The sequence below is a fragment of the Cenococcum geophilum genome, assembly GCF_001692895.1.
Source record: "Cenococcum geophilum 1.58 unplaced genomic scaffold K441scaffold_17, whole genome shotgun sequence".
Classification (NCBI taxonomy): domain Eukaryota; kingdom Fungi; phylum Ascomycota; class Dothideomycetes; order Gloniales; family Gloniaceae; genus Cenococcum; species Cenococcum geophilum.
In genome coordinates, this window is record NW_027137575.1 from 1,954,450 (window position 1) to 1,967,672 (window position 13,223).

The 13,223-nt window shown below is 43.2% G+C and overlaps 3 protein-coding genes across 3 annotated transcripts; all 3 read right to left on the reverse strand.

Annotated features, from left to right (window-relative positions):
• Positions 1 to 3,073: 3,073 nt before the first annotated feature.
• K441DRAFT_705207 (uncharacterized protein) lies at positions 3,074 to 3,923 on the reverse strand (the record flags this gene model as incomplete). Its single annotated transcript, XM_067653577.1, has 1 exon — positions 3,074 to 3,923. Exon 1 carries the CDS (start codon positions 3,695 to 3,697, stop codon positions 3,074 to 3,076), a length of 624 nt encoding a protein of 207 aa, XP_067504928.1. The 5' UTR covers positions 3,698 to 3,923.
• Positions 3,924 to 9,314: 5,391 nt separating this feature from the next.
• On the reverse strand, positions 9,315 to 10,140 carry K441DRAFT_676892 (uncharacterized protein; the record flags this gene model as incomplete). Its single annotated transcript, XM_067651004.1, has 2 exons — positions 9,315 to 9,883; positions 9,945 to 10,140. The coding sequence occupies 2 exons, from the start codon at positions 10,138 to 10,140 to the stop codon at positions 9,315 to 9,317; spliced, it is 765 nt and encodes a 254-aa protein (XP_067504929.1).
• A 1,326-nt stretch (positions 10,141 to 11,466) lies between these two features.
• On the reverse strand, positions 11,467 to 13,182 carry K441DRAFT_556659 (uncharacterized protein; the record flags this gene model as incomplete). Its single annotated transcript, XM_067643338.1, has 2 exons — positions 11,467 to 12,572; positions 12,624 to 13,182. The coding sequence occupies 2 exons, from the start codon at positions 13,180 to 13,182 to the stop codon at positions 11,467 to 11,469; spliced, it is 1,665 nt and encodes a 554-aa protein (XP_067504930.1).
• Between the last annotated feature and the right edge of the window lie 41 nt (positions 13,183 to 13,223).

Here is a 13,223-nt window from a genome sequence, read left to right on the forward strand (position 1 = left end):
CCTATAAAACGCTAGTACTAAAGTATCACATTTCTTCCTTATAAATAAAGCAGATAAGCGCGTCCACTTTATCTCCTAGGAAGCTATAATCCCATTTAGGTAATATTTACTTAAGGCCCTTATAAGTTAGTAGAGGTTAGATATAAAGTATATAGATTTAATTATTGGATATAATATAACTGGAAATTAGACTCTAAACTATATCCTAGTATATTATATTATTATTAATTCTATTTATCGCCCGATTCGGTCCCTATTCTAGGTCCATGCAGGCTTCTACCTTCTATATAGGAAAAATCCCTAATTAGGGGAAAACCTAGGTGTATCCTTTCAGCTAGTCTTACGCGCTCCACCTTCGCCTAGCCTGTATATCTTTGTAGTTTGTTTGCCTTTCGTACCATGCTTCCAGGGTATCTTGGAAGATCTAGGGGGTAGTGGGAGGGTTGGGTGGTTCGCCTGCGTGTCGCCTTCGACTAGGCGGGGGTGTCCAGTCCCTAATCCTAGTATATTATATTAAGCCATCCTTTAATCCACTTCTTAACACTTATAAATAGATCCTTTAAATACTTACTCTTCGCAATATTCCTAATATATAGTGCGATAATATTATACTCCTTATAAGCCTACAACGAATTATTATAATTAGAGCAACAGCGTGGACCTCTAGATAACAGACTTATCTCCTTATATAGCTTAAGTAGAATATTACATAGACATCCAGTAGCTTTATTTGCGAGCTCGTATAATATATTTAAAAGTACCGCCCGTTTCTCTATATTAGTCTTTACCCTCTTCTATTTTTCTATATACTTAATCGGCAGGGCTAATAATATTATATTCTTATTAAGTATTTAATCCTCCTCCTCCCAAGCAAATACCTGCGAGATAATATTACTATTAATTATAACGAATAAAGCCAGATCACTAGCGAAATCCGCTGCCCTATTCTCCTATATCGCTATCCTAGCAGTAATAAAGTCATGGCCGAGTCGGGTAGATAAAGGGGCTATAGGTTTTTAAAACTTTCGCTTTAGCAGTATAATATCTATAAGAGCGCCCTTATACCAGTCTTTAATAAGGATAATTATATATTTAGTAACACCGTCGCGTTAGGCGGCCCGTCTAAATTGCTATAGTATTATATTTAGGCTTTTATTAGGATAATAACCGTATATAATAGAACGGATAATATCTAGAATATCCGCACTATAGGCTAGGGCGTCTAACGTAATAAGAATACGGGTAGGTAAGTCTTCTGTATAGAAATTTCGATACTCCTTACTCTTATTATATTTGGATAATATCGCATAATAACTCCGCACTGCTATTTTAGCCTACTTTATAGTATAGCCCTTAGTTATAAGCTATAAATAGATTGTGTTTAGACACTTATAGATATAATTTTTGGTATAAAGAAAGATAATTATCTTAGGAATTAATTTGGGGCTTAGAACCTTTTATCCCTTTAGCTATACAGTACCTCCTACCAGATTTTAGATCCGCCCAACTAGTTAATAAATAGAGGTAGTAGGTATTTAACTAGAAGATGCGGATATCCTACTAGGCGCTATAGGCGTTTAGCTAGATAATACGGATATTTTACTAGACCCTATAGATATCTAGCCAAGGGTCGTGGATATATAATCCTCCTTTACTACCACCTCCTTAAATGCCTCTTTAATAACAAAGAATAGTGCCTTATAATTATTCTTATCCCTCCTCTTAATATAGCCCCTAATAATAGATAGGTCAGGCCAATTAATATTTATTTATTTAAGATCCGTTATACTCTAATAAAACCCCACTAGCTTTATTACCTTTATATACGTCTCCTTATTAAGTGTTATAGTACATATAAACTACGGCACTATTAGATTAAGCAGTAATCGGACCTTAAAAAGCTGTGCGTAATAGGGCTAAAAGCTCTTACCCTAGTTAGTAACTAGATAATACTTATTAATTATAACTAAGAAAATATGCGAGCAAAAAGCAGGCTAAGTAAGGATATAGTAGAACCGTTTACTTAATAGTAACTCTGGCGATACTAGAATATACGTAAACCAACCCGCCTTAATATGTTTTAGAATATCCGCATATACTTTTATTACCTCCGTATATATAAATACGGGATTTGCTCCTAGGATGGCCCGTATTTTTAACAGCTACTCCTCTCTAATTATATTTAAAGGTAACACAATAATAGTAACAGAAGCTTAAATTAGTAATGGAATCGCCTATATTATTATACTCTTACCCTATAATGTCTTCGCCGCTAGGAATAAGTCCCTCCGCCTATATATTACCCGTCTTAACACCTTAATTTAACTAGGTCGTCCGCTATATAGATATAGAAGCTTAATAGCTCTATCTATTAAGCTTAACTATTTATCTTTACTTACCTCCTATAAGGCCAGAAGCTTATCTTATATATCCTATAACTACCTCTCTACTAAGGACGTAAAATCCTCCTATAAATAATTATCTAGCTCCTATAAGCTTCGCAAGACCTCCTAGCGTTCCTATTTAACTATAGTCTTCTAACCCTAGCGGCTAATGCTTTTCTTCTAAGCTATAGTGGGTTTTCTATACGGATATAACGCCTAGTAGTAGTAAAGGCACTCTAGGCTAAGGGGGGATATTTTTAAGAAAGGACCTAACTATAGCACCTACTAAGTGTTATAATGGCTTTAAGTAGTAGATGTCTATATATCTGTATAGTTTTATCTATATTAGCAAACTATTTAATAAAATATAATATATGCTTATGCTTTTAATAACGCGTTTTTTAACTTTAATAAAATTAATATTAGGACTAAGCGATAGCCGTATTATAAAATTCGTACTATTTAGAAGCCCTAGTTCTTAAAAATATTATATTAACTTTTGGTAATAATAACGCGTTGTGTAAATGAATGAATTAGATATCCGTAATATCCGTTTTGCGGATTTTGCTTATGCTTTTAACAAAACTCGCCAAAGCCTCTCAGACGTGATTTTGCAATTCGGAAGACGGCGTAGGTTATTCCGATGCTAGCTAAAAAATCGCGTCTGAGCTCGCTGAGGTAACATCTTCCTATGCGCCACCCCATCGTAGGCTCTTTCCCCTAACCTTCTTGTCGTTGCCTCGGCGCCTGTCGATATCTCGATGAATGAGTTGGACAGACCAGTTTCTAGGCCACTTCCTCCTCGCAAGCTCTTCCACGAATGCAACGGAACGATGGTGCCCCAGTGCGCAATTACAGCCTACGCGTAGAACAGCTTCTGTTGGATCATATTCATCTTCTAAAGACTCGTAGCCCTCTTCTTCACCATTTTCCCTACTTTCTTCTCCATCGTCCCTACGATCCTGATCATTTTCAAGTTTCTCTGCAGTCTCTACAATCTTCGCTTCCATCGCCTCCAAAATTTCACTTTCCACCTCGTCAAGCTTCTGAACGAATTTCAGCTCCCCAAGCAGGTGCTCTCGTAGGCGTTTGGACCGTCCGTCATGCGCATCCCGGGCATTCTTAGGGGGATTCGGAATGCTGCGAAGATCGTATTTGAGATCCGGTGGGGGGTTTAACGGAGGTGTACGGCCGTGAGAGTATAATATTAGAGTGGGCCTGGTAGTTGAAGCTGACCTGTCTCTTCCATCGATTCCAACCTCTGGCGACGGAGACTCTCGCGACCTATCTTTTATCTCACTGTCCAGCTCCATGGTAGTGGGAGTTTGTGAGTGACTCAGCTAAGGGTGGAAATTAATGAGAGGATCTTTTCCTGTGCGTCTGGGTGGTAGATGGTGAGTTAGCCAATTTCCATCCAAGGAAAGTTGGTAGTCTCAGAACTCGATTGAAGGAGAGCCAAACAAGTTAGTGAAGAGACGGTTTGCTAGCATCAGTACTTTGAGTAATAAACTGTGTTCCATAGTGAAAAGTAGTTACAGCCAGCTCTCCTTCTGTGATTCGTTGTGGTGTAAGCCACTCGCAGCCGAGGTCAAATTGATGACACACCATGCCAAGTCTTTCATCCATCCCGTATCAGGAAGGTAGGGATTCTCTTTGTGGCGGTCTACGCAACATCCCTTCAATGATCTTCGCCGGTCATAACAAGTAAATAAGCATAGCGGCATTCGCTAATGCCATACTCAGCTCTAGGATTCGGAGTTGACTACTCACTAAGAGGCATGAAAAACATTCAAACTGCGTCTTCAACACGCAAGCTATTTCGCTTCTTCTTCATAATTCTAACTATATAATCCTCTCCATCAATTTAGCCTTACACCCCCTTTACATCGATCTTACATACGTCTTATCATCTGCCTTCTTTTCTATATAAAATATCGAACTTCAAAATCTCTCCTCTGTACACCTCTGAGGTTGAAGCCGTGACCATGATGAGCGGGTACGCCCTCCTAACGGGTAAACTCACCCGCGCCGTCTTTCCGCTTTCCAAAATCAACCCAGAAAATTCTCATGAGGAATTTAATTTCCGCGTTAAATGTATTCGGAAGCGCATGATCTCCGGCGGTGGACATTTCTTCAAATGTACAGACGGACGCTGACAGACGGATTATGGCGGTGACAAGCTGGTCGAGCCCAGCGGAAAGCAGTGGAAAGATGACCCAGCGCAGGACCCGGGCACCGAGGAAGAGGCACTGCCGAGTCGTATAAAACTTTCAGTGCATTATGCAGCCATTCAGTGCTTTTTTATCAATATTCAATACTTATCGATAAGGATTCAGTATTTTTCAACAAGACCATAATAACATATTGTTGAATTAAATATAAATTAAAAAGCGTTTAAATATCTATATTATTATTCTTTTTTTTTTTCCAGATATTAAAAAATACAGAATTCTTACCGATAAGTATTAAAGCACTGCAGCCATTAACGAAATGAAAGGCGTAAGAGAGAGGGTTTTGAAAGGAAACCATAATATTTGGTGTAGCCACCTCTAATTCGTATGTGCTTTATTGACTTATTAATGGATCTAGGGTCTTTGGCTACCGATCCAGACTACCAGGGTAAAGGCATTAGGAGAATGGTGATGCAGTCGGGGATTGAGTAGGCGGATAAAGATGGATTGCCGATTTACCTTGAAGCCACACCTACGAGAAAATATTTGTATGAGAAGCTCGGTCTTGAAATAGTGGAGGATTTAACATTTCCTGGGGTGGTAATGCATGAGCGTGAGCGTGGCCCGTATAAGGTGTCCATCATGTTGAAGAAGCCTAGAGAGAAGGTGGAGTAGGATATAGCTAGAGTGGCATCGATCCTAAATTCAGTTCTAGGCCTAATCTCAGGATGTCTTTCTACAACCTCTTTGATTCGTAGCTTAGCCACAGATGCAAATCCGGCGAGCATTGGAGTCACCAGGATGACATTTGGCCATGTCTCGTTTGATGCCGTATAATATTCGCCTCGTAGACTCCTCGCCGCTCAGAGGGCCTAAGGCAATGCTATTCAAGATTTATCTATTCAATCTTCACTCGCACGAATCAACACGGTTTGGGGTTTTCCGGTGCAGATGCTCGCCGGACACTGTCTGTCGATGTTATGTTCATGTCCTCAAATTGAAGTCAGGATTTCAGTAGTACAAGCAGGAAGACTTCAAACCTGCTACAATCATTGACGTTTCTGACCACACAAACTCGATTGGTAACTAAGAAAAAAACCACGAAAAGGCGAACAGAGTGCCTGTACATGAAGGGTGGCTATCCCTTGAAACGGCAGGGTCCTTAGAGGAAGTGGTCTGTGCGCGAACACCAGAATCAAAACAACGCGTATATCTATATAGAATTTAATCATGAATTATACCACCACCATGNCTTCTAATTATACTAGAATTGATGCGGACCTTNTTCAGAAGACTNAATATAACGTTCCTCCAAATNNAATTATAAAAAAACCCNGCCCTAAGCCCTNGCCGTTGCCCAAATTCGAACCTCNCNATATTNACGATTANNACGACCATAGCTNACNAAACCTACCCTCCAACGTTAATACACGCNATCCTTTTAAGTTATTTAGTCTGTTCTTTGCAGATAAGATTATAGATAAGCTTGTAGAGTGGATAAATAAGCATAAGGAGTTGTACCCGCCAGATAAGGAAAAGGAACACCTATATGCATGGTAGCTAATATGCAAGCAAGAACTCTGGGCGTACTTTGCAGTGCTGATTTATATGGGTATTACTATAGAATCGTGCATTGAGGACTACTGGAAGAGTTTAGATACATTAGCTATGAAATTAAAAGCCTCGTATTTCTGAGAACGGCTGCACGATTTAGGTGATTTGATTGGTGGGCTCTTATCGATACCGTAAGGCCCAATTTTGCCGTGTCAAGGGATAAAACGAATCCACTCGAGACGTCCCACACCTTCTCGACCCTCTCTTTTAGGGCTCGGTAGCGGCCTGAGAATATTGAAGTATCTCAAAAAGTACTGCTGGTGTAAGTCTCCGCAGTTGTTCAGCGAAGAACGACGGCTTACATCTGGTTACGACATCGAGCTCGTCATTCATACTGATTGATACATGCACGCATCGGCGAGACTGCTCGTAAAACTTGCCATGAGTCAGTGTCTCGGAGCAGCGCCGGCTCCCTTGACGAATTGTAACAGTGGTCCAAGGTCCAGCTCTTCGTAAAATCTTATTCATCTAGTTCCAAGGGTGGCGGGCTTAGACTAAAGGTGCCGTAAACGAGGCGGGACAATTTGTCGATCGGAAGACCAAAAGATCGAACTGTCTCATTGCAAGTGGCTCTAGAGCCTTATTATATAACATCTTAGCCACCCAAACGAGACAGCCACCCACTCGAGACAGCTACTGCCCCTTGCACGTGCGCACGGACTGTTTTCAAAATCAAATTCAACTTGACACCAAAATCGACCCTAAAATCGACCCTAAATCTACCCTATTATATATATACACTATAGTTTATTAGTAGTTTCTAAACGTTCCCTGCAAGGGTATTTTAACTAGGAGGGAGGCGATTTGAATGGCACGATTAGTAAAATGTCTCGGGTAGGTGGCTAAGACGTTACACTAAGTAGATGGTAAAGACTAACGTCGACACTGACGTCGATTTGAAACTGTTACCTCATTGCCACTTGATCGACATTGGTAATAGGTAATAGAAAGGTAATAGAAATAGTATGAAGTCATAAGGTGGTAGGCAACTAGAACAGGAACAGGGTGATCACCAAAATCCGACCTGGATCGACACAATTTGTCGAACGGAGAATGACGTACTTATCACTGTTTTTGATACCTAGTACCCTATGTCTCATTACCCCGCTATTTACCATCATGTCTCATCGAATGTCTAATTACCTGTTTCCACTACCGAATGACGACGTAGTCGTCATTCTATTTATCACCTATCTGGTGTATATATAGAGGCCTTAGAGCCACACTCAATCAACACACGAGTCCTCATTTTCAGACCTTATTTCCAGGTCGACACAATTCGAGGGGCTGCTCAATATATTGGCGCGATTTATTGGGTAGTAGATTTTCTTTCCCTTGTTTGTTTTTAGAGAGAAAAAACACATGTAACGTTCTCACGATGGTTACCTAAAGCTGCTTTCGGTTGCAAGTTCAGATCAGAATGAGGGCTTCAGAATGGAGTTGATCTGGAGTTCAAATCTGATTCTATCGATCTGAAATTAGGTTATACTACCCCCCCTATTTTAGATATATTATATACCCCCTGCCCCCCCCCCCCTATGGCCTGCACCTACACTATGTATATATAGCCTCTTTTTCTTCATAGATTAATCTTTACACGAGTTCTTCCTTTCTTACAATCGGTGCACGGACTACCGATCGACAGATTCTGAGGCGATTGTTCGGTTAAAAATCTCAGAATCAGAACCTAGCCACAAAAATATACGGCTTCTGAAATAGAGCTCTTGGCGTCAGTTTAATCCGGAGCTTGAAACTCTAGATTCAATCTAAAACCTTCTGTCGGACGGACAAGTCACTCATAAGAACTCTATCGATTGAAGCTGGCTCTAGAAGCTCTCTATATACATAAGGAAGGGGTAGTAGACTAAGTCGGTGACCGAGTCGGTGACCGTGTCGATGACCGTGTCGATGACCGAGTCAAAATAGTAAGAAACAGGGTGGTGAGTCACAAGGTGGTATCTGACAGTGACCTGAACGGTCGACACCTTCAGATTGCAAACGCCCGTGCAATTCGCAAAGCCATGAACGCGTGAAAAATCAGAAGGAATGCGTCCTTTCTGTCGGACTTTCAGTTCAGATTTAATCTGAAGGTTTTGCAACCAAACGCAGCCTAATAAGTCCAACAAGAAAGCACTGGAAATTTAGTACGGAAGTGCATAATAAGCATATGGGAATCTTACTGGGGAAAATCAAGGCATCGAACTGAACTTTTTAGGCCATGGCCATGCAACACCCAACAACCATCTAGGACGCCCACCATAACAAGGATGAAATGTCGTAAGGTTGTCCGTACCCACCTTGAATATCGACCTCACGAACCTGACATATGGAGCATATTCTTTGTTGCATGAATTGGGCACTGCCGAGCTAATTTCATGGTCGAGGGCCTCCTTAGCAGTGATCTTGTTGGATTGGAGTGGAGTGGATTTGGGGGTCAAATTCACTCCAAAGCTCCTGGAGTTCCACGAACGCTAAACCTAAATAGGACCAACGGTTACCTATAAAAGTTAGTAATCCAGCTCCAGTCCAGTCCAAATTGGCTCCAGTCCAACAAGATCACTGTCCCTTAGTGTAAAAACACATGAAGTAGGTGCTGCAACAACATGGAATTGTTTATGATGCAGCCTCGCAGCTGTGCAGAAAATTGGGTTTAAATCATGTTAGAGAGGCTAGCCAATATTTGATTAGCATTAAATTCTTATATCCTTTCACCTCGTCACGTCGCACTCTCGAATATAGCTCGAGTTCCAAAAATAGGACTAAATGTCCCAAGGGAAGCCCCCACGGCGGACTTAATTGGGCATAGAAATGACCCAGAAGCGCTCGATGAGAATCCCAGCGTGGAAGTCAACAAAGTGTCCAGAGGGCAAGGTAGCCACTTGTAGCACCTCTACGATCACTGCCTCAGAAAAGGATGTATGTCGCGTCCCAGATCAGTCTTTCAGGGCTTCGGGCGCTAAAGTTTAGCTCTAGAAAGAGGAAAGAGTTGATACTGATGTGAAAGAGAACCAAGAGATAATTGGGCATGCTAGACTCGCTTATCGTTATTTAGTGATTTTTTAACCCCGAGACTATCAAAATGGGAAATAAGATATTACGAGGATAAATTAAAGTCCCAATCCCTTTTGTCTGCGATGTTATCCATTCAGACGCCGAGAACCAAGCCCACGATGCCTCCGACCATCAACTCCAGTAAGCCGTTCCCCCACACCTCTACTCCATTTCCTGCGCCGGCCGTCGAAACAGCAGCGGCCGTTGAGGTTCTCTCGGTGGTAGTAGTAACCGAAGTGCCACGGGATGGTGTGGAGGAGATAAGAGATTCTAATCCAGGAATTTCAGTACCGCTTGTTGTTTCTAAAACGCTGGTTGAACTTTCTTCTGCTGATGTGACCGTTGTAGATGTTGTGAGAGGTGGTTCATAGGAATAGGTCTTCGATGAGAAACTCAAAGAGGGGACCACGATTGAAGGAGTGGAAACCGATGGAATATAAATACTTGGGACAGAGGTGTGAGGAGTGTTGATACTTGGAATAGTGATGCTAGGTGCGGAGAAGGCGAAGCTAGTAGCCGTACATAACCCCTGACTGGCATAATCGCAGCTGCTTCCTGCGTCGCAGCAGACGCCGGAATAGGCCCCAGCGCAGTAAACAACGGGAGGATTGCAAGTTTTCGCGCAGATTGGGATAGTAACTCTTGTCCATGTACACGCAGCACCTGTTCAAATTAGAGATACATTCTGTCATTGGCGTTCTATCTCATTTGGGTGTGAACATACCGCTTTGACAACATCCCAATCCATCAGGGCATACGGTATCCGTAGCCTTGGGGCATGAGGCGTCCTGTCTAGGCATTAATGCCGCAGGTGTGATTAGAGGACGGCGACCTTCATTTGCAGAAATGAAGTGGATGTGCACAGCTGTGGTAAGAAAGAATAGAATGCGTGAAAACAGAGAGATCTTTGAGAAGTACATTGTAGCTTTGGAGACTCCTAGTCAAACAGAGCCAGACGTTATTAAATGCCCAAGAGAATCTCGAATTCTGGCTATGAAAGAAACACGGCTGGGAGAAGCGTTGGTCCACATCTTGCTCCCGTTATATATGCAGTTGCTGTAGGTGCCAAGCTTGGGCTTCGCCAATGCTTTTTTTTGAATACGGGCCGTGTAGGGCAAGATCTCATGATAGCGAAGCAAATGCCGATAACGCAAGCCTCAAAATCATGGATGTCAAATGGTGGTTGATAAAAACACAGCCTGTACGAGCTCCGGCTTCTCCCCCCGTGTGCGCGCAGTCCACCGGGGGTCTGATTCATGAGATAATACACACGAAATTTCGCTAATAATTAGTTAAGTGCACCGTCCAGTGTAGACACTGTGCACTTATAAAAAAGGTTGTATACTCCGAGGCAAGGCATATACACTTACAATTTAGGTAAAGTCTCTAATTTAAGCTTAATCGTAAGAGTTAAATTTAAAGTTCTCTAGTGTGCAAGAAAGCGAAATTGCGTGCGCTCGTATCGCACACCTAATTTCGCTTTCTTGCATACTAGAGAATTTCAAGTTTAACTCTTACAATTTAAGCTTAAAAATTAGAAACTTTACCTAAATTGTAAGGTAGTGAGAGAAAGGGTAGGCGAGCTCTCTCACGATCCCGTTGTCACGACTCTCTCGCGCGCCCCCCCTTTGGGCCGTAAGGTTCAAATAGCCTCATACGAAATCAATTACTCCTCTTACGGCAGGTGTTGTGGTGTCAGTGCATATCCACCGGGCGTTACAACTCATTCACCATCCACCTCCTTGGCAAGAGTTGTGCAAGCCTCATACAAGGGGGTAGGGTGAGAGCAAGCGCCGTACTGATTCGGGCAGGTGTTGTAGCAAGTGTCCTGCCAGAAAAACCGGTCTATACCTTACTTGCGAGTGCACAGCCTTTTATAAGTGCATGGTGTCTCCGCTGGATAGTGCACTTGACTAATTGTTAGCGAAATTGGTGTTGCAAGACGGTAACATCGTGGAAAGTACGCATATTCTCCTCATGAATCTGAGCCGAATGGTACTAACATTGTCTTCCCTAGATGTCTAGGAGGTATCGCTGAAATAATAACATTAAGAAGACTCCGCTGGCATTCTAGGTAGTATGCTTGTAGCAACTGTTACTGAGCGCTGAGCTCCCCAATTCTTCGAGCACGCACCATGCATCCATAAACCCTTATGAACCCGTATCACTACCTTTATTGAACTCACGTCAATCACGGAGCTTGTATCCCTGCCAGAAACGCCGCATATATGCCATTAAGCAATGGTCTAATCGTCTGACTCGTCCAAGAATTCCACATTAACGCTCCCATTCCTCAACCCCGCATCTTGAATAGAGAGGTCTAGAACATCAATAAGCTTCTTGCCCATGAAGATAAGTTCGAATTCGACCCCTTCCTTGCCCTCCACTGGCGAAGCTTTGAGCCACTCAAAGATTCTCCTGACAGGGTCGGACAGCGCAAATCTTCGGACTTGTCTCTTCCCATCTGGAGTCCTGAATTGGATCCGGGTAGTTGCGGGGCCATTGGGAGGTTCTGTATGTGGATTTGAGGCCGAAATTGGAGAGAATGGAGAGTTGTCTGAGCCGTTGATGACCGGAGCGCGTTCTACCCCTGTAGTTTCCGTCGAGTCATCATCTACAACCTTACCTTTCCCCTTCCCTTTGACTTCAGGTTCCTTCGTTAGTGCGTCTGGATCATCATCTCTAGGCCCTTTGTTATTGTCTAGGCTATTCTGCATTGCCATCTCCAGCATTTCCTCCTCCGTCATTCGATTTACGTCAACCTTCTTGCGCTCCGGCTTGCGTGTTGCGACGGGGTTGCGAGCATTGGCCTTGAGGGAATAACGATCTAGAAATTCATGCAATTGCATAAGAAAGTCCATAGGTTTTGGGACGGGGGGCCCGGACCAAACTTTGACCTGCTCTCCTGTCCGCGGATCTACGATAGCGATGTGCGGGTAGGCATCCTGGCTGTCGCGGGTATGGAAATAGTATTGGATGTACTTGTTTCCCCGTGGATCATCCTTAGAGTACTGCATGAAAATAAAATTTTCTTTGACCGTCTCTTTGATCTGGGGGTTCTTCCAGATATCCCGATTGAGTACTTGACAATCAAAAATGGCTGGATCCTGTATATTCACTATTATCCATTTTTCATTCTCCTTCCCTTCGTCACGAGCTTCATCCCAGGGAAGCTGTGACATGAGCTCGAATGGAGGTCGGTACATCTCCGCCAACAGATTTGACTTTTGTGAAGTGTCCGAGGCGCCAGCGGTTGCCATAGATAAATCGCGGCGGCGAGCATTTGGGTCGCTGCTATCGTTATCCCACACAGAAGACCGGATTGGTCGTTGATTAAAAATCCCTGGTCGTCCTATGTTAAATATTAGTACAGAAGAGAGATTTTCAGGAAGTGAGAAATTACCAGCAGATCTCCGATTTCTGGCAGCCATTTGCTCGGCGACTAAGGCGTTCAAGTCTTCCGGATCAGAACCCCACGTTGCGCCTGGCCCGACTAAGGTTTCTGTTGTCCGAGCCATCGGCGCTCTCACATCCCCTGCCGCACCAGACGAGTCTCCGGCATAAAGCTCCTCTTGTAATCGGCGGGCCATAGCTTCATCATCTTCATATAGCGCATCGTTGGGTGGATGACTAGAAGGCGCTGCCGTTGGTGGCGTGGTAGTTGGATATTCTGCTCCAGCGTCAAAGTCCGACATGTCATCATCCGAATCAATGTGGATTGGGTCCTCATTGTAGTTTACTGGAGGGCGGGCTTGGTTTGTAGGGGCGCTAGATAATGGCGGTGGATGTGATGTGCTTGGCGCAGCTGGTGATGGGCTGGCGTTTCCGAGATCTAGATTCGGGCTGTCAAAAAAGAGCTGTATGGCTTGCTCGAGGTTGTTGTCCGTCAAGCGTAGATACTGCGCTGCACGTTCTGGATCAGCTGAGGTGATAGCTGTGAAGTTCGCGATGTTGTCATCCATATTGGACAGATATGGTCGGGTTGAGGGTGGTGTGGTGTTCT